The sequence below is a fragment of the Dipodomys merriami genome, unplaced genomic scaffold, assembly GCF_024711535.1.
Source record: "Dipodomys merriami isolate MVZ:Mamm:240054 unplaced genomic scaffold, mDipMer1.0.p SCAF_99, whole genome shotgun sequence".
Classification (NCBI taxonomy): domain Eukaryota; kingdom Metazoa; phylum Chordata; class Mammalia; order Rodentia; family Heteromyidae; genus Dipodomys; species Dipodomys merriami.
The window spans coordinates 3,028,324-3,050,323 of record NW_027206612.1 but is presented as its reverse complement, the minus strand read 5'-3'; the positions used below and the strand labels follow the sequence as shown (position 1 = coordinate 3,050,323).

Below are 22,000 nucleotides of genomic sequence, written 5' to 3'. Positions count from 1 at the left end.
ACCACTCTCACTCCAATGCAGGGCAGGAGATGGAGTGCAGACGCGTTCATTCAGCGGCCACCCACGGGCAAGCTCAGCAAGTTGGCAGTCACACAGCTGACCATGCCAGCCCTCTGCCGCCGCCTCCCACACCAGCCCTCCATCATAAGGACAGCCGGTGTCTTCAGGGGTATCAGCCCCCATCTGTCTCCTGACAACACCACATCATGAGCGGGTTTCTCCTGCATCACAGCTCTTGCCTTTTCACAGACTTTTCCCTTTTTTTTGGTCAGTCATGGGGCTTGAACTCTGATCCTGGACGCTGTCCCTCAGCTCTACAGCTCCAGGCAAGTGCTCTACCACTTGAGCCACAGTGCCACTTGTGGTTTTCTGGTGGTTAACTGGAGATAAGAGTCACAGACTTTCCTGACCGGGCTGGTTTTGACTGGTGACCCTCAGATCTCAGCCTCCTAAGTAGCTAGGATGACAGGTGTGAGCCACCGGCACCCAGATTCACAGACTATTTTTGTAGTTTCATAACCCAGGTCAAGAGTAACCCTGAGTCACACTGACCGGAACAGGGGAGCAGGGACTAACATCAGGCCTTGTGTGACTCAGCTCAGAGAGTCACTGGCCTTCACCTCGCCCAGCCTCACTTTACCTGGACGAACGATCTGTGGCCAGCCGGGGGTGCCACCCATGGACTCTGCTCAGTGACCTCCTGCCCATTCTGAGTCGAAACTTCCCTGGTGAGGGGTGCCTGGCTGAGCCCACACAGTATTTACAGCTGTGCGGTACAACACCAACCCCACCATCGCCCCCACTGTCACCATCCCTAACCCACCACCACCTCCACTGCCACCATGACCCCACCCCTCCATCTCTACCCTGCCCCCATCCACCTCTCCATCTGCACCACCACCACCACCCCTCCTTCTCTACCCTGCCACCATCCACCTCTCCATCTGCACCACCACCACCACCACCACCCCTCCTTCTCTACCCTGCCACCATCCACCTCTCCATCTCCACCACCACCACCACCACCATCCCTCCTTCTCTACCCTGCCACCATCCACCTCTCCATCTGCACCACCACCACCACCACCCCTCCTTCTCTACCCTGCCACCATCCACCTCTCCATCTGCACCACCACCACCACCACCACCCCTCCTTCTCTACCCTGCCACCATCCACCTCTCCATCTGCACCACCACCACCCCTCCTTCTCTACCCTGCCACCATCCACCTCTCCATCTGCACCACCACCACCACCACCACCACCCCTCCTTCTCTACCCTGCCCCCATCCACCTCTCCATCTGCACCACTACCACCACCACCCCTCCTTCTCTACCCTGCCACCATCTACCTCTCCATCTGCACCACCACCACCACCACCACCACCCCTTCTTCTCTACCCTGCCACCATCCACCTCTCCATCTGCACCACCACCACCACCCCTCCTTCTCTACCCTGCCACCATCCACCTCTCCATCTGCACCACCACCACCACCACCACCCCTCCTTCTCTACCCTGCCCCCATCCACCTCTCCATCTGCACCACCACCACCACCACCACCACCACCACCACCCCTCCTTCTCTACCCTGCCACCATCCACCTCTCCATCTCCACCACCACCACCACCACCATCCCTCCTTCTCTACCCTGCCCCCATCCACCTCTCCATCTGCACCACCACCACCACCACCACCACCCCTCCTTCTCTACCCTGCCACCATCCACCTCTCCATCTGCACCACCACCACCACCACCACCCCTCCTTCTCTACCATCCACCTCTCCATCTGCACCACCACCACCACCACCACCCCTCCTTCTCTACCCTGCCACCATCCACCTCTCCATCTGCACCACCACCACCCCTCCTTCTCTACCCTGCCACCATCCACCTCTCCATCTGCACCACCACCACCACCACCACCACCCCTCCTTCTCTACCCTGCCCCCATCCACCTCTCCATCTGCACCACCACCACCACCCCTCCTTCTCTACCCTGCCCCCATCCACCTCTCCATCTGCACCACCACCACCCCTCCATCTGCACCCCATCATCATCTATCCCATCACCACCTCTCTCCATCTCTACCCTGCCACCATCCCTCTCTATCTCCACCACCACCGACCCCACCTCCACCAGCCCCCCAGCACCCTCACCATACCATCATCTCTAGCATCATCAACTCCACCACCCCACTCTTAACACCATCGTCACCACACCTGCTCTCATCATCTTGGTCCAGCACCCGCTCTGGTACCTTATACAAAGGAGGCACAGGACAGAGCTACAAACCACGAAAGGCACGGAGCAACCTCACCCACTAGGTTTGCCATTTTCCTCTAGGGCTATCCTAGGATAGCCAGGTTGGCTTCAATATATATTTAACTTGCACACTTCAAATTACTAGGAGGCCACAAAAAAACTAACCATAGACCTTCCCTATACCACTCCCGGGCACCTACCCTGAACATCCTGAGCCAGAACACGATAAGCACATCTGCACTTTCATGTTCATTGCTGCACTATTCACAATAGCCAAGATATGGAAACAGCCCCACAATAGATGAGTGGATCCAAAAAATGTGGTACCTATACACAAAAGAACTTTACACAGCCATTGTAAAGACTGTCATCTGCAGGGAAATGGATGGAGCTAGAACAAATCACGGTAAGTGAGGTAAGCCAAGCTCAGAGAGACAAGTAACACATATTCTCTGTGATATACAGAAATCAGATCTAAAATGCACTGGGATATGATAAATTATACAGGATTCTAGATACACACAGTGAGATCAAAAGAAGATACTCTTAGGAGAGAAACAGAAAGGTACAATGCCTCAGTACCTCTTCATATTTACATAAAATAATACACATAATGAAACAAACTCCATGAAAACAAGAGACTCCTTTTTTTCCTTTCTTATTTTTAGTTTTTCATTTGTGACGATTCTTCTTTACCTCGTGTATTTAAGTATACATCTTCAGAAGGGTTGGGGATAAGCGTACAGAACTTACGGGGGCAGGGGGAAAAGTGCAGCAGTGGAGCGTACTGGACACTGGTAAAAGTGAACTGAACAACTTGTGGGTGGAGACAGAAGGAGGAACTGGGAGAGAATGAGGGAACAGAAGACACTGTACAAAAGGAAAGGTACTCATTCCTGACTCCTGTCATTGTAATCCCTCTGCATACCATGTCTACAACAACAAAAACAAAATAAAATTAGGAGACCAAACAGACTCTAGATTCACAGATAGTCATTACACTCAATTTTGCAAAAGAAAAGACATGACAGTCATGGGCACGTGGTGATCATGCCAACAGCATCATGTACACCACCACAGCAGTCCCACACAGTTACAATGCAGCTCCAAGTTCCTAATGTCTAGTGACACTGTGCCAACATAATGCTGCCACACACAGCACTCACAGGTTTGTGGCCATGCTGGGGCAGCAAAGCGCCTTGCAGGACAGTCTATAAAACACAGTACATACGATCAGACAGAGCGTAATACTTGATAATGATAATAAACTGTCTTACTGACATGTATTTACCATACTGGACTTTTCAGTATTATTTTAAAATAGAGGTGGAAGCCCTTTATTCTGCCAAAGCCCATTTGGGTATATGTAGCATCATTCGTGGGGCCTGCACATAAATTATCACTGTAGTCAGCCTCAGCTAGCCAGCAAGAAGCATATGTGTCTTCCGCTGCATTCTGTACTAAATGATTTTGAGGGTCTCACCCTCAAAATCCCAGTTGGAGTGTATTCCCTCTACTTCAACAGTAAGATATGCTGAGCTGGCCAGTAACTGCCTTGTCCACCTGTGTTTATGGGCCGTGGGTGCACTGCTGCGGTGATGTATACCATCCAGGCTGCTGGAAGCACACTGTGGCCCGAGCTCAACAACGCAATCTCTCGGAGCACATTCCATGTGCAGACGCCAGTGATGCTGGATGGGCAGGGTCCTGACCATCCTGCTTACCGCCCAGACATGCACGGCTCACGAGCAGACCCCATCACAATGCCTGCCCTTCCACTGCCACGGGTTCTTCTGTCCTATGGGGCTCACTTAGCACAAGGAAAAGCCTAATGATTACTTTTTCCCAGAAGGGCATCTATAGAAATGATGTCAAGTAAACCACCCCAGAGCGGCTGTCCAGCCAGGCTCCTTCACGCCGCCAGCCACCTGACTGGGGTCCTCCTGACCACACCGTCCTGCCACAGTCTTGGACGTGACAAGGCAGTTCAAGCCACAAACACCTCAGTGCCCCAGCAAAGCAGAATAAGGCCGTCAAGATGTCCCCTCCATCAGAAAGCCGAACAGAGTTGTGTGCAGGCTGGAGGCCCATGTGTGCCTTGCACACGGCTGGCTCGTGGAACACCGGGGACGTATGAAGTAGTGACAGACAGGCTGCTTCACATCTGGTGTGAGAGCCTGACCGAGGCAGAGGCCCCTCCCCCACGGTGTATGCCAACCCCCCAGGCCTTGGGTGCTGAGTGGGGAAGGCTGCCCAGCACCTCAGGAGACGAGAGGAATGGCCGCCCCCTCCTGACAAGGTCCTGGCCTCACACAGCTGGCCAACTGCTCCTTCTTGGCACCTCTGAAGCAGCTCCGTAGGCGCCCAAGAAGAGAGAGGGAAGGGGGGAAGAGGGAAAGAGGGAAGGGAGGGAAAGGAGGCCAAGGACAAAAGGTAAGCCACCAGGCTGAGGGAGAGAACTCCAACAGCCCCTCTGGAGAGGCAGGAGGAAGCCGGCCCCCTGCTCTACAGTCGTGCTAGAAAGATGAATTCAGACTGGGTTTTGTCTAAGCACCCCCAATGGGCTGAGACCCAGAGGAAGGACCATAAACAAAGCACACTGATCAACGACACAACATTTTGCTGTGAGGGGCGTCCAGGGTGCTCTGGGGACCAGGCCCTATTTAACATCTTCATTAGTGATCTAGAAGGAGCAGTAAACAGCGCATTAATTACATATCCAGATGATACCAAGTCTGGAGCTGCTGCAGAAAGTCAATGAGGACGAAGAAATGATACAAATGGGACTCAAAGAGGTTGGCAAGCAGTGCACAAAATCGGCCCCAAAAAGGAAGCCAAACAGAAGCTTTCCCCATGCTTGGAACACAGCCCAATTCTGTAAGCTGACCACAAAGGTGACCCACAATTCACACCCTCTCCACAGCCTGATGCCAATGAACTCGGCAGGGCTCAGCTAAGAGCGCACAGTCAAATCTCCTTGCATGATACTCAGAAGATTCTGCTCACATGCAACTCCTAACCCAAAGCTTGCAGCCCATCTTTGAGCACAGGATGGCAGCCCAGTCCACTCCAGTATGAACTTCTATGAACAAGTACCATACATCTTAGCAATTATGTCGTCATTCTACAAGGAATAAAACAGTAAGAAAACAGTTTAGAGCAAGGTGTATTTACAAAATGCTTGCCTGACATGGATTTTTGCCAGAATCCCAAAAGATACCATCTCAAATGGCATAATGCTATTTGAGGGAACCTTGAAATACCAAAATCCCTGAAGTCTAAAATCCAGAAGAGTATAATTCTAGAAAAATTAATAAAAATTTCAGGATATTTACTTACTTTGGCTTGGTTTTGCCTAGTTTTGTATTGGTTTGGTTTTCTGAAATAGGATCTCACTTTGTAACTCAGGCTGGCCTCAAATTCAAAGTCTCCCTTCCTGCCTCCACCTCCCAGTGCTGGGATTACAGATGTGTGTCATCCCTCTGGCTCCATAGTGACATTTTAGAAAATAAAGCTGACAATTTAAAGTAGTGGGAAAGCTGAGCGCTAGTGGCTCACGCCTGTCATCCTAGTTACTCAGGAGGCTGAGATCTGAGGATCATGGTTCAAAGCCAGCTCAGGCAAGAAAGTCTGTGTGACTCTCATCTCCAATTAACCACCAGACAACCAGAAGTGGCGCTGTGGCTCAAGTGGTAGAGCACTTGCCTTGAGCTGAAGAGCTGAGGGACAGCGCCCAGGCCCAGAGTTCAAGCCCCACAACCAACAAAAAAAAAGAAGGAAAAATAGTGGGGAAAAAAATTAAAAGAGGAAAAATAAAATAGGCCGATAAACAAGTGGATTTGAGGGTCAGACAGGCGATCCCCAGAGCTTATCGGAGCTGGCTGACTTACATGATCCAAGTCTTCCCTGTGACAAGAAGATGGCTTCCTTCTCCCAGGGCCTGATGGATGTGTCCATTTAGGTCACACCAGCTGCTGTGACCATCCATCTGTACAGCAGACAACTGAAAATCACTAACCCCTTCTCCAGATCCTGGCTTTCTACCCTACTGGGTTTTCCCAACAGCAATTGTGGATTGGGGTACTTTTCAGAATTCCAACCTTTTACAACTCCAACTTGAGGATTTTAGACCTTAAAAGAGATTCTGGTCTTTGTGATTCCACTGAGATTTTGCTATCCAGGATTATGGTCAGCGCCAGCCTCAAACCCACTACCTATGCTGCTGGCCTACCAAGTGCATCACTGGGAAAACGCAAACAGGAGGAGAGGACTAAATATGCTACTCTTATAACTACTTGTCCTGTGCCTGGCACAGAAGCCATGGTTAGAGCTGCCATTGTATCTTCACTGTTATTGTCATCAACAAACGCAAAATACGGATGAGAAAAATATGAAAGCCAAAAGAATTAAGTCACTTGTCTCCCTTCTAGCAAAGAGAGCTTCAACCACATTGCCCTGAGATCCCTCTCTGTCCTGGCCTCCAGGTACAGTGTCCTGAGGTCTCCCTCTCTGTCCACACCTCCAGGTACAGTGTCCTGAGGTCTCCCTCTCTGTCCAGGCCTCCAGGTACAGTATCCTGAGACTCCCTCTTTGTCCAGGCCTCCAGGTACAGTGTCCTGAGGTCTCCCCCTCTGTCCAGGCCTCCAGGTACAGTGTTCTAGGACACTGTACAGTCTCTGTCCAGGCTTCCAGGTACAGTGTCCTGAGATCTCCCTCTCTGTCTAGGCCTCCAGGTACAGAGTCCTGAGGTCTCCCTCTCTGTCCTGGCCTCCAGATACAGTGTCCTGAGGTCTCCCTCTCTGTCCTGGCCTCCAGGTACAGTGTCCTGAGGTCTCCCTCTCTGTCCTGGCCTCCAGGTACAGTGTCCTGAGGTCTCCCTCTCTGTCCTGGCCTCCAGGTACAGAGTCCTGAGGTCTCCCTCTCTGTCCACACCTCCAGGTACAGTGTCCTGAGGTCTCTCTTGGTCTCCCCAGGTACAGGCCACTGTGTGGTCTTTGCTTCCTCTATTACAGAAAACTACCCGTTCAGGTTTCCAACGCAGAGCTCTCTATCCAGACCTCCAGCAACTTTGTATCTTCCTGGGGGGGGAGGGGGTAAACAAAATGAAGGTAGGTGGAGAATTTATGTCTGTGATGTCTTTACAGTTAGAGTTAAGAGACTATTAATTAGAATAGGCTGAATGATGCAGTTGATAAAGCATAAACTTTTCGGTGTCACTGAGCTAAAACAATATATTCCCCATAACTTGGGTGGACTGATACCTCTCTGCGATTTTCCTATCTCTTACTACACCAAGTCACCTCACTGAATTACTTCTTTACAAACCCCAAGCCAAAATTAAAAAAAAAAAAAAAAAAAAAAAACCTTAAGTAAAACCTTGTAATAATCCTAGAACAGACAGATCAATTCAGCTTTTGGTGAGTCTGTACTTCCGTCTCGCCACTAGAGAAGCCACCACAACTGCCACTGGCTGGCAGACACTCCAAAAAGGCAGGTCAGTCAGTCCATGTGTTAGTCAGTCCATGTGTTAGTCAGTCCATGTGTTAGTCAGAGGAGAACTAAGATCCATAAAACACAGCAATATTCTGCATGGTGACCTTCCGTTGCACGTGCAATGGCTCCCATATGATTTCCATGGAACCAGAAAGTTCCATCATACTGCAGGCTTGGAGCACTATACACTGCTTGCTGGTCTGCAGCCAGAGTGCTGCCAGTCTACAAAAGTGCAGCTTGTACAACTGTAACAGTATATAAAAGCAGCAATGGTACTCCCAGGACACTGTTGAAAATGAACTATATAACTCATGGGTAGAGACGGAAGGAAAAAATGGAAAGAGCGAGGGAAGGGGTGACACTGTCCAAAAAGAAATGTACTTTTGGGCTGGGAAGATGGCTCAGTGGTAGAGTGCCTTGCATGCATGAGGCCCTGGGTTCAATTCCTCAGCACCACATACACAGAAAGAAAAAAAAAGCCAGAAGTGGCACTATGGCTCAAGTGGTAGAGCACCAGCCTTGAGCTGAAGAGCTGAGGGATGGCATGCAGGCCCAGAGTTCAAGCCATACAACAGGAAGGAAGGAAGGAAGGAAAGGTACTTAGAAAGGTACTTTGTATATCACCTTTATAGTAAGATTTAAATAAAAAAGAAATAATATACAACGTAAAATGAACTTTAAAAATTTTTAAATATAAAAACATTTCTAACAGTACAGAACACTTGATAATGGTAATGAGCTACTATAAGACTTGAGTAGTAATTACTGCAGTGGACTTTCCACTCTGGGTCACCACATCTGACTTCACCAGGTCTTCTGATCATATGATTTTGTCTCAGGCTGGATTTGGCCCTTATGTTGATTAGTTCAAGGCCCAAGAGAACAGGATAGAACATAAATACATGCTGTGGAGCCTAGATTGTGGTAAGTCACACCATCAAGATGTGGAAAAGCACTCTGATGTCAATGAAAAGTCGCCTCGTATGCATTTCTCAGGACATACCCACATCATTAAATGAAATACAAATGTTCATTCCATATCACAGTTTGCATGAAAATTAAAGGTAGGGACTGGCAATGCCGTGATGCTTTCACATAACATCTGAACTGAGGAAGGGATCTGAAAAAAAAAAAAAAAAAAAAGCCTTCCATCCACAAGACAGCAATACAACAGGCACTGAGGCACCCTGGGGGCCTCCAAAAGTCCTTGTTCCCCAGCCACACATCTACACGTCTACCATCCATCCTCCCTCCCTCCCTCCCCTTCTCTCTCAAGTATATCACCTTTTCTGGGCCCAGGATCATGAGTAAAGCCAACTCCCACTTTCCTAGATAAGCACATGAAACCAAGAACACAGGAAGCATTCACTCTCACCATCAGCATACCAGTACAAGGGGAAGTGGCCTGGAATCTGTCCCAGAGGCACATCAGGTGCCCGGGCCCTGCCTCAGCTTCTGCAGGAGGCTCATGATTGAAGGACCCGATGCCTGCCCCAGGGTGAAAGAGCAGGGCTTCTCGCAGGACCAACCACTGCCCTCAGGCGTGCCCAGAGCCAAACCCTCTACAGAATTCAGTCCTAGACCCGGTCCAGATGCAAAGGACCCACCAGGACCTCTTCATCCACTATGAGAATGTTGCCTAGCAACATGTTTCAGTATTTTCCTGTCTAGTTCCCACAGAAATGGAGCTAAACCTGAACCAGAAGACAAAAACAACAGGTGAGGAGGCCAACGTCAGAGGACAGGAGTGGAGAGCAGGCCAGCATTCCCCGTACGGGATCCAGGTGTGCAGACGGCGTCCGATCCTCACCTCGGGGTGAGCTTGAGTCTACAGGAGCAGAGGCTCCCACTGGGGCTCAGAGAAGCCACAGAAGAGGAGGCCGCGTTTTCAGAGGAGCATATGCCGGCCACCCTGGCCCTCAGTACTCACAGAGAAGAAGTGAGAGGGGAGAATGGTCACCAGAACGGTTGTGTTGCAAATCTGCCTATCTGCACCTGCAGCTCCCTTCCACGGCCCCTGCTCCATGCAGAACTGAGCTGCTGTCCTTTTCTCTGCCACTCACCAGGGGAAGGAAAGGGAAAGTTCATGAAAGAGGCTACGTCCCTTACAAACTGTTAAGTGTATAAATAACACGCTCTCTGAAGGGACCCCTGCCCTTAGCAATCTCATGTTTTATTCATGACTCTTGGAAATTTTGCATTCTGCCTGGTAACATATTTACATTCATGAATAATGCTTTCATTGCTTAAAATCAAATACAACTGACAGTACAGACAGACACACCACATTTATCCTGTAGCTCCAGCGCCCCACACTGCCAGCCGCCCCAAAGGTGCTATACCCAGTCTGAGAAGCTCCTGCCAACACTGTGCCCGGGCTGGCATGAGTGCCGTGAGCTCGGGCGTGGCACTGCCACTGCCAGGTTCCCTGGCCCTGGCGCTAGCTGCCAGAGCAGCCAGGCTGCACACCCTTGTGCCTCTCCGGGCAGAGTGGCATCCAATCACATGTGCAGTGTCTGAAGATGTCGGAACCCCTTGGGGGGAAATGCCCCTGCCTATAACAGCACAGAGAAAAAGCACACCCACACAGGACACTCAGACAGAGTGTGGGCACAAAAGGACACACATGACAGACATGCAGGGACAGCATGAACACACAGATTAAACCCACACAAGACACACACATGCAAACAGTGTAAACACACAGACCATGCCCACAGGACACATGGGAAGTGTGAGCACACCCACATGACACACGTGAAGGGACAGTGTGAGCACACAGCTCACCCACACATGACACGCAGGGACAGAGTGAACACACACAGCATACCTACACATCACACACACACACACACACACACAGTGGGAGCACACATAGCCCCCCATACTTGACATAAAAGCAGGGACTTTATGAGCACACACTGCACACCCATACATGTTACACGAGCAGGGACAGTATGAGCACACACAGCACACCCATGCATGACACACATACAGGATAGTGTGTGTACACACGGCACACATATACTAGGACAATGTGAGCACACACGTGACACACAAGGACAGTGTGAGCCATGTAGCACATCCACACATGTTATACAAGGAGGGACAATGTGAACATGCAGATCACACCCACACATTAGACATACACAAACAGTGTGAATACATACAGCACACATACATGGTACATACAAGGACAATGTGAGCACATACAACACACCCACATGACACACACACAAGGACAGTGTGAGCACACACAGATCACAGCCATATATCACACACCCAGACAGTGAGTACACACAGAACACCCACATATGACACACATACAAGGACAGTGTGAGCACACACAGCATACACATATGACATATGCAGAGACAGTGTGAGCATGCACAGCACACCCACACATGACACACACGGGGAATGTGGGAGCGCATATACCACACCCACGTGACATACATACATAAAAGGCATGAGCAAACACACCCTCGAACCCAGGTTTGTAGTAAGCCCTTCAATACCCACTCATATACCCAGCTAAGATCCCAGTCTGCGTCCAAGGACACCCTCAGCATCTACACACGCCCGCAGCTTCTCCTGCGGGCCCCACCCTCATCGACAGTCAGGTTGTACAAATCTGCATTGCCCTATGAGCCATACAAGATCAGCCTGACATCTCAGCCCAAGGGGTGAACAAGTACCAAATAAAGCCACACTTACTCTTGTTGTAGCAGGTTGCCAGCACACCTTTATCTGCGGGGCTGGCACTGATATGCCAGATCTCACCCACTTGATGGAGGAGAACATTTTTATTTATAATGTTATTTTCATCATCGAAATCTATGATGTGAATCTATAAAGAAAAAAAGGGTCATATCAGGGTCTCAGTTCCTTGGTATTGTAAAAAAAGCTTCATGGTCACAAGAAGAATCAAAAATGTATTTCAAAGCAGAAGCAGCTTTCACTACGATATTTACAGTAGCATTATAGCACTCCTGTAGTCTGATGCCTACTACTGTCTCTCCAACGTCCCTGTGCAGGGTTTTACATGGTAAGCTGTTGCCCAGCTCTCACCTGGCTCATATCTGTAGATTGTGTTTGTAGGCCAGCCTGGAAAGAGAAATTCCTGAAACCCAAATCTCTGACTGACTAGCAAAAAAACAAAACTGAAGGTATGGCTTGAGTATATAACACCACTATTGAAAGAAAAAGTCAATCAAGGCCCTGACTTCAAGCCCCAGTACAGGCAGAAAGAAATAAAGAAATAAAGGAAGGAAGGAAGGAAGTTGATCAAAGACCTCAATGTCAGACCTAAAACTTTGAAATTATTGCAAGAAGAAATAGGAGAAACAGTTGAACTTATAGGCAAAGGCAAAACTTTTTTAAAAGAATCCCAGAGACACAGCATATAAGCAAGAGACTTGAACAATGGGATTACATCAAAATACAAAGTTTCTGCACAGCAGAGGACATAGTAAATTAGAAAGACAGAAAACAACAACAACAACAAAGATAAAAAGAAAAAAGAAAGACAGCCAACAGACTGGGAGGAGATCTTTACCAGCAGTATATATGACAAAGGTCTAATATTCAAAGCATACAAGGAACTCAAGAAACTAACCCCTCCCAAAGCTAATAAACCAGTCACTAAATGGGCAAAGGAGATGAGAGACTTCTCAGAAGAGGTAAAATGACAAAGAAACACATGAGGAAATGCTCATCATCTCCGGCTATACAGGAAACACAAATCAAAACAACGCTGAACTTCCATCTCATCTCAGTTAGGTTGTCCAACATTGTGAATTCAAACAACAAATGTTGACGGGGTCGGGGGAAAAGGGAACCACCCTGGACAGCAGTCTGGAGGTTCCTCAAAAAACTAAACAAAGACCTTCCTAACAATCCATCCATACCACTCCTGGGCAGCTACCCAGCGTATCACGAGCCGGGATACTGTAAAGATACTTGCACACCCATGTTCACTGCTGCACTAGTCACATTATCTAAGTTATGGAAACAGCCCAGACGCACTGCAATTGATGAGATCCCAAAAAATGTGGTACCTATCACAATGGAATTTTACACAGCCATTCAAAAGAATAGTAGTATGTCATTTGCAGGGAAAAGAATGGACCTAGAGCAAATCATGTTAAGTGAGGTAAGCCAAGATCATCAAGACAAATGGTGCATATTTTCTCTCATATGCAGAAGCTAGATCTAAAATACACTGGGATCTAAAACATACAGGACTCTAGACATCCACACACAGTGAGCCACAGGTGGACAGTCTTAGGGGAGGAACACAAAGGCACAAGGCCTGTGTGCCTCTGGCCATATATAATATTTATCTAGCCAGGTGCCAGTGGCTCACACCTTTAATTCTAGCTACTCAGGAGGCTGAGATCTGAGGATCGCAGTTCAAAGCCAGCCCAGGCAGGAAAGTCCGTGAGACTTTTTTTTTTTTTTTGGGGGGGGGTCCGGTCATGGGCCTGAACTCTGGGCCTGGGTGCTGTCCCTCAGCTCTTCAGCTCAAGGCTAGCACTCGACCATAGCGCCACTTCCGGCTTTTTTTTTTCTGGTTATGTGGTGCTGAGGAATCGAACCCAGGGCCTCATGCATGCAAGGCAAGCACTCTACCACTGAGCCACCTTCCCAGCCCCCCCCCCCCCCCCGTGAGACTCTTATCTCCAATAAACCACTAGAAAACCAGAAGTAGCGCTGTGGCTCAAGAGGTAGAACGCTTGCCTTGAGCTGAAGAGCTATGGGACAGCGCCCAGGCCGAGTTCAAGCCCCATGACCAGCATAAATTAATTAATTAATTAATATTTATCAAAATGAGCTCCAAGAAATAGAAAGGAGAGTTTTTTCCTTTGTTCCTTTTTCTGTCCTTGGGAAGGTAAGACAGTGGCACAGAAATGGAGGGACAAAGGGTGAACAAATGGTACTCTCTAGACTCGATGTTGAAAATGAGCTATACACATGTAGGTGGGAACAGGAGGGACAAACTGGGAGGCAAGGGGTGACACTGTCCAAGAAGAAATGAACTCTTTACCTGACTTGTATAACTGTAACCCCTCTGTACATCACCTTAGAAATAACAAGTTTCAAAACTTTAAGGTGCAAGTCAGAAGTGACTAAGATGAGCCACCTTCCCAGCCCCCTGGGTTCGATTCCTCAGCACCACATAAGCAGAAAAAGCTGAAAGTGGTGCTGTGGCTCACATGGTAGAGCGCTCGCCTTGAGCTGAAGAGCTGAGGGGCAGCGCCCAGGCCCAGAGTTCAGGCCCCACGACCAGCAAAAAAAAAAGAAAAAGAAGTGACTAAGATGAAAAGGTAATGTGTTTTAAAACATTTGTTATCTGCTTGACCTATGCTTGCTTATTTATCATGCATTCCTTGTACAAAGGGGTTTCAATGTAACATTTCTACACTGCTAAATTATGTATCCAAATCACCTCACCTCATCATTCTACCTTACTCTTCTCTCACTTCTAAAACCATTTGACAGGTTTCACTGTTCTATTTTCATACATGCAAACAAACTACCTGGACCACATTCATCCTCAGTCTCCCTCTTTCTTGGCCCTCCCCCTCCCACTGCTACCTTATTCCCCCAGAGCTTGTTTTGCTTTCCAGTCAGCTTCTTTTCCTCAGGTTAGAAGTGACTAAGATGGGAAGACTATTTTAACACATTTTAATTCCTTTTGAAAATGAAGCCAGGGGCTGAGAATGTGAGTAAGTGGCATAGTGCTTGCCTAGCATGCATGAAGCCCAGGGTTCGATTCCTCAGTACCATATACACAGGAAAAGTCAGAAGTAGCACTGTGGCTCAAGTGGTAGAGTGCTGGCCTTGAGCAAAAGAAGCTCACGGACAGTGCCCAGACAATGCCCCAGGACTGGCAAAAAAAATAAATAAGGCCAACATATGTAAATGCTTATGGTCATTTATATTACAATGTAATTAAATTTAGGTTACTAAGTGAAAAGATTAAACATGATATCTATATACCTTTCTGGATATTTGTTATAGAAATTACAATGATTTGGGGCTGGGAAGGTGGCTCAGTGGTAGAGCACTTGCCTTGCATGCATGAGGCCCTGGGTTCGATTCCTCAGCACCACATAAGCAAAAAGAAAAAAGCTGGAAGTGGTGTTGTGGCTCAAGTGGTAGAGCGCTAGCCTTGAGCTGAAGAGCTGAGGGATAGCGCCCAGGCTCAGTTCAGGCCCCACGACCGTAACAAAAAAAAAACAACAAAAAAAAGAAATTACAATGATTTCCAAATTTATACTCCTATCAATACTCAAAGCAATGAGAAAGCATAATTCTTCTACAGGCAAAATTATACTAAGAAAATAATCATGGGCCAGGCTGATGGCTCACCTCTATAATTCTAGCTACTCAAGAGGCTGAGATCTGAGGACTGTGGTTCAAAGCCAGGTGACAGAAAAATCCAAGAGACTATTATTGAACTTTTTTCCCTTTTTTTAGTTTGTGATTATTCTTCACCTACGCATGGTGTATTAAACGTCTATCTTCAGAAGGGCTGGGGGGAAGATACAGAACTTGAGGGAAAATGGATGAAAAAGTACAGCAGTGGAGCTCACTGGACACTGATGAAAGTGAACTATGCAAGTGGTGGGTGGAGACGGGAGGGAAGGACTGGGAGAGAGTGAGGGAACAGAAGACACTGTGTGGAAGGACTCATTTAACTGTAATCCCTCTGTACATCTTCTCCATAATAACAGTAAATTAATTTAAAAAAAAATCTGTATCCAAGTTAAAAAAAGAGAGACTACTATCTCCAATAAACAAGCAAACACGCTGTTAGTGGAGCTGTGGCTCAAGTAATAGAGGGTCCCATGCTCCCAAGGAGGACTGTGGAGGGTTCCGAGGAAGACTGCGGTGGTCCACGCTCCCAAGGAGGACTGCGGAGGTCCACGCTCCCGAGGAGGACTGCGGAGGTCCACGCTCCCAAGGAGGACTGCGGAGGTCCACGCTCCCGAGGAGGACTAAGGAGGTCCACACTCCCGAGGAGGACTAAGGAGGTCCACGCTCCCGAGGAGGACTAAGGAGGTCCACGCTCCCGAGGAGGACTGCGGAGGTCCACGCTCCCGAGGAGGACTAAGGAGGTCCATGCTCCCAAGGAGGACTGCGGAGGTCCATGCTCCCGAGGAGGACTGCGGAGGTCCATGCTCCCGAGGAGGACTAAGGAGGTCCACACTCAGGAGGACTGCGGAGGTCCACGCTCCCGAGGAGGACTGCGGAGGTCCACGCTCCCGAGGAGGACTAAGGAGGTCCACACTCCCGAGGACTGCGGAGGTCCACGCTCCCGAGGAGGACTAAGGAGGTCCACGCTCCCAAGGAGGACTGCGGAGGTCCACGCTCCCAAGGAGGACTGCGGAGGTCCACGCTCCCAAGGAGGACTGCGGAGGTCCACGCTCCCAAGGAGGACTGCGGAGGTCCACGCTCCCGAGGAGGACTAAGGAGGTCCACGCTCCCGAGGAGGACTAAGGAGGTCCACACTCCCGAGGACTGCGGAGGTCCACGCTCCCGAGGAGGACTGCGGAGGTCCACGCTCCCGAGGAGGACTAAGGAGGTCCACACTCCCGAGGAGGACTGCGGAGGTCCACGCTCCCGAGGAGGACTAAGGAGGTCCACACTCCCGAGGAGGACTAAGGAGGTCCACGCTCCCGAGGAGGACTAAGGAGGTCCACACTCCCGAGGACTGCGGAGGTCCACGCTCCCGAGGAGGACTGCGGAGGTCCACGCTCCCGAGGAGGACTAAGGAGGTCCACGCTCCCGAGGAGGACTAAGGAGGTCCACGCTCCCGAGGAGGACTAAGGAGGTCCACGCTCCCGAGGAGGACTAAGGAGGTCCACACTCCCGAGGACTGCGGAGGTCCACGCTCCCGAGGAGGACTAAGGAGGTCCACGCTCCCGAGGAGGACTAAGGAGGTCCACACTCCCGAGGAGGACTAAGGAGGTCCACACTCCCGAGGACTGCGGAGGTCCACGCTCCCGAGGAGGACTAAGGAGGTCCACACTCCCGAGGAGGACTAAGGAGGTCCACGCTCCCGAGGAGGACTGCGGAGGTCCACCCTCAGGAGGAGGACTGCGGAGGTCCACACTCAGGAGGAGGACTGCAGAGGTCCACGCTCAGGAGGACTGCGGAGGTCCACACTCCCAAGGAGGACTGTGGAGGTCCACGCTCAGGAGGAGGACTAAGGAGGTCCACGCTCAGGAGGACTAAGGAGGTCCACGCTCAGGAGGACTGCGGAGGTCCACCCTCAGGAGGAGGACTGCGGAGGTCCACGCTCAGGAGGAGGACTAAGGAGGTCCACGCTCCCGAGGAGGACTGAGGAGGTCCACGCTCCCAAGGAGGACTAAGGAGGTCCACGCTCCCGAGGAGGACTGCGGAGGTCCACGCTCCCGAGGAGGACTGCAGAGGTCCACGCTCCCGAGGAGGACTGCGGAGGTCCACGCTCCCGAGGAGGACTGCGGAGGTCCACGCTCCCGAGGAGGACGTGTGGAGGTCCACGCTCCCGAGGAGGACTGCGGAGGTCCACGCTCCCGAGGAGGACTGCGGAGGTCCACGCTCCCGAGGAGGACTGCGGAGGTCCACGCTCCCGAGGACGACGTGTGGAGGTCCACCCTCATGAGGAGGACGTGTGGAGGTCCACCCTCAGGAGGAGGACTGCAGAGGTCCACGCTCCCGAGGAGTACTGCGGAGGTCCACGCTCCCGAGGAGGACTGCGGAGGTCCATGCTCTGCACACACTGTCATCACCGTGAACTGGAAGCCAGCCACAGCCTGAGAGCTGGGTGAGGCATCGTTCAGGCCTGCCCAGGACACCAGCCTACTGCAATGCCTGGCCTAACACAGACAGGTCATTCCCAGATTTTGCAGGGAGACCCTCCCGCTATCATCAGGGCACTACTTCCTGCACTCCTGGAGGACAGCTGCTCGCTCACACCTGAGCAAAGAACCAGGGGGCCGTTGGTTGCACAATGGGTTTACTGCTTCATTTCACCTCCACACCCAAGGTCACTGCATCTCAAGTCTCCTTCCTCCGTGATCAGTGATCCTGTCACATGTCTTAAAAATGTCAAATGTTTAAAAATGAAGAAAGCGTCAAGTGATGAGTGATTATAGTGGAAACTACTGAGGTTTAGGACAGATACACGTGCACACATCCTATGACCCAGCGATCCCACGACTGTGATCCCACCAGACAAATCTGAACATGGAGGAGGATGAGCATCACAGGAGACTTCCTCAGGACAGTGCAGGCGGCAAAGCCAGGTGTCCACCAACCACAGGACAGGAGGAAGACTGCGGCCACCCACGGACTGGAAGACTAACACAGGCTGAGTGCGTAGCAGCCATGCTGTTCCCGGGCTGTCCCTCCTGTGGCCCCCTCCACATGGGGCTTAAAGCAGGGCCACTATGAAAGGATAATTTGATTACTTAAGCCTACCACAAAGATTGAGCTGAAAGGACATACTATAGAATAGCATGTATCTTTAAGAAGTATAAATACAAAAAGTGATATAGAGAATAGGCAGCTTTAAAAACGTAGGCATAAAACTGTAGGCAATTATATAAAACATCACACATGAACATGGACTAAAAGGCAATATACAAAGTCAGAAATAATTTTTATGTTTTTGGAGAATTTTTTCTTTCAGTATTTGACAAATTTGCCATTATTAGAAATCCATTAACACTGAAAAAAGAATGCATTAACGGCGCCGCTTTGCCACATCTCTGAAACACCCTCGGAGGCAGGCGCTGCGCGGCGCGCCTGCAGCGTCGGCTGACTCTGCCTGCCCGCCACAGGGGCAGCGCCCGCACAGCTGAGGCACTGAGCGCCCCCCGTCCCCGGCCACAGGCTTCCTGGCTTCCACGGCCCGTCTTGTCCTCTCCAAGGTGGGCCTTGCTTCTCACCACATCCCGCCTTCTCTTGTGAAGCAAATGCTTTCCACTCAGGCTGGATGACCTGGTCCTACGTCCCTCCTTCACCTACCAAGCCCACAGACGGCCAGCTCAGCAGAAGGGGGGAGACCCCAGGCATCCAGCTCAGCAAAAATGGGGAGACCCATGGGCAGTCAGGTGACCGGAAGTGGGAAGAGCCCACATCCACAGCGCCTCGTACATGTCTCCTAACCTTCACCTCTAAACGCGATGGGCATTCCAGCTTTCCAGCATACCTTACTCACAGTGGAGTCCCAGGTCCCTGACGCACGTCTTCATGAAATATCCAACAGAGCTATGTTCAAAAAGGATAGCGAGGGCTGAGCACCAGTGGTGTACCCCTACAATTCTGGCTATTTGGGAGAAGACTGATAGGACCGAGCCGAAGGCCAGCCTGGAAAAAATATTCAAGAGATCCCATCTCAGCCAAAAGCTGGGTGCAGTGTGAACACCCGTCATCCCAGTCACACAGAACAGGAGGTGGAGACTGGGAGGATTGCAGTTCTAGACCAGCCTGAACAAAAGAGAGAGAGAGAAAAAAAGCATAATTCCATCTCAACAGAAAAATCCCGGCATGGTAGTAAACATCTGTCATCCCAGTTATGGTGGGAAATATAAGTAAGAAGAGCACCATCTTGGCTGGCCAGGAAAAAAAAAAAGCAACCGTCTATCTCAAAAATAACCACAGCCGGGCTGGGAAGGTGGCTCAGTGGTAGAGCGCTTGCTTTGCACGCATGAGGCCCGGGGTTCAATTCCTCAGCACCACATAAGCAAAAAGAAAAAAGCCGGAAGTGGCGCTGTGGCTCAAGTTGTAGAACGCTAGCCTTGAGCTGAAGAGCTGAGGGACAGCGCCCAGACCCAGAGTTCAGGCCTCACGACTGGACCCAAAAAAATAATAATAATAATAACCACAGCCAAGTGCTGGTGGCTCACACCTGTAATCCTAGCTACTCAGGAGGCTGAGAGCTGAGGATCACGGTTCAAAGCCAGTCCAGGCAGGAAAGTCCGTGAAACTCTTATCTCCAATAAACCACCAGAAAACCCAAAAGTGGTGCTGTAGCTCAAGTGGTAGAGTAGCTAGCCTTGAGCTGAAGAGCTGAGGGACAGCGCCCAGGCCCAGAGTTCAAGCCCCACGACCAACAAAAAAATAACCACAGCAAAAAGGGCCAGAGATATGCATGGCTCAAGCAGCAGAGTACCTGGCCAGCAAGCATGAAGTCCTCAGTTCAAACTCCAGAACTGCCAAAAAGAGGACCAAATACACACACACAGACACAGACACACACAGAGACACGCACACAGACACACACAGACACAGACACACAGACACACACACAGACACGCACACAGACACACAGACACACACACACAGACACACACACACACAGACACACACACACACACACACACACACACACACACACAGACACACAGACACAGACACACACACACACAGGATGGTGAGGTATCAACTGCCAAAAGCAAAACAACAAAAACAGTAAAAACACCTGATACAATGCTCCAGGCATTATTCTAAGTATTTACTTATTTCAGTTGCTTTAATCTATAAGACTCTAATAAAATACCTACAGGTAAAGAAACCAAGGCTCAAAGGATGGCCATGGCCCTCCTCCCACGGTGACCTCCACAGCACCGTCTGCAGCCCACACCCCGGCCTGTGCGCCCTCCTCCACATGGATGGCTGTGGGGTGACAGGCCAGCTAGGAGTAGGAGGCAGGTCCTAGCTGCAGGAGCATCCTAAATGCTCTGTGCTCAGAGCACCATCCTGAAGCACCAAGGGCAACTTAGTTGAAAAAACTGATGTAGATACAGGCAAGCTTCAAAGGAAACACAACAGAGAAAGTTCTGCAGGGTTAGGTTAAGTGCAGATCCTGAGTGCACTAGAGACCCTCAGCACAGGACAGCAGGTAGGAAGATGCTCAGAGACCCTCAGCACAGGACAGCAGGTAGGAAGATGGTCAGAGACCCTCAGCACAGGACAGCAGGTAGGAAGATGCTCAGAGACCCTCAGTACAGGACAGCAGGTAGGAAGATGCTCAGAGACCCTCAGTACAGGACAGCAGGTAGGAAGATGGTCAGAGACCCTCAGCACAGGACAGCAGGTAGGAAGATGGTCAGAGACCCTCAGCACAGGACAGCAGGTAGGAAGATGCTCAGAGACCCTCAGCACAGGACAGCAGGTAGGAAGATGCTCAGAGACCCTCAGCACAGGACAGCAGGTAGGAAGATGCTCAGAGACCCTCAGCACAGGACAGCAGGTAGGAAGATGGTCAGAGACCCTCAGCACAGGACAGCAGGTAGGAAGATGCTCAGAGACCCTCAGCACAGGACAGCAGGTAGGAAGATGGTCAGAGACCCTCAGCACAGGACAGCAGGAGGAAGATGGTCAGAGACCCTCAGCACAGGACAGCAGGTAGAGGATGCTCAGAGACCCTCAGCACAGGACAGCAGGTAGGAGGATGCTCAGAGACCCTCAGCACAGGACAGCAGGTAGGAAGATGCTCAGAGACCCTCAGCACAGGACAGCAGGTAGGAAGACGGTCAGAGACCCTCAGTACAGGACAGCAGGAGGAAGATGGTCAGAGACCCTCAGTACAGGACAGCAGGTAGGAAGATGCTCAGAGACCCTCAGCACAGGACAGCAGGTAGGAAGATGGTCAGAGACCCTCAGCACAGGACAGCAGGTAGGAAGATGGCAGGCAGGCCTTCTGTGTACTATGAACTATGCACACCAAATCTGATTCTTAAGAAGGCATAAATCAGCCAGGTGCAGGTATTTCACACCTGTAATCCTAGCCACTGAGGATCTCAGTTCACGCCAGCTCACACAGGGAAGTCTGTAATAGTCTTACCTTCAATTAAGCACCAAAAAGCAGAAAGTAGAACTATGGCTCAAGTGATTGGAGTGCTAGCTTGAGCAAAAACCTCAGGAACAATGCCCAAGTCCTAAGTTTAAGCCCCAGGACCGTCACACACACACACACACACACACAAAAAAGGCAATTGTTGTTTATCATGAAGATCAGACTCATACAGCTTGAAAATCCAATGTTAAAACATGTAATATTGAACTTAACAGTTAATGTTTAAAGTTAAACTTCCCAGTGACAAGCCAAAGTCACTGACGACACACATAAAAATGTATAAAACTTATAATGCATTAAGAAACCATAAAGATCATCTCAACCCTTTTCCTTCCTTTTCTACAGGAATCAGGTCTTAGAGGAGTATGGTGGGTCACAGCCAGGA

The 22,000-nt window shown here is 50.2% G+C and overlaps 1 protein-coding gene across 2 annotated transcripts in view; it reads right to left on the bottom strand.

The window, feature by feature from the left end:
- The window catches only part of Eipr1 (EARP complex and GARP complex interacting protein 1), a 106,993-nt gene that overhangs the window by 74,143 nt on the left and 10,850 nt on the right, over positions 1–22,000 (bottom strand). The window contains exon 3 of one of the 2 annotated variants that reach the window (XM_070014669.1): positions 11,478–11,610. The exons of the other annotated variant lie outside the window; for it this stretch is intronic. Within the exon in view, the coding sequence (XP_069870770.1) occupies positions 11,478–11,610 (133 nt within the window). The remainder of the gene's footprint in view (positions 1–11,477; positions 11,611–22,000) is intronic. 2 annotated transcript variants of the gene reach the window in all.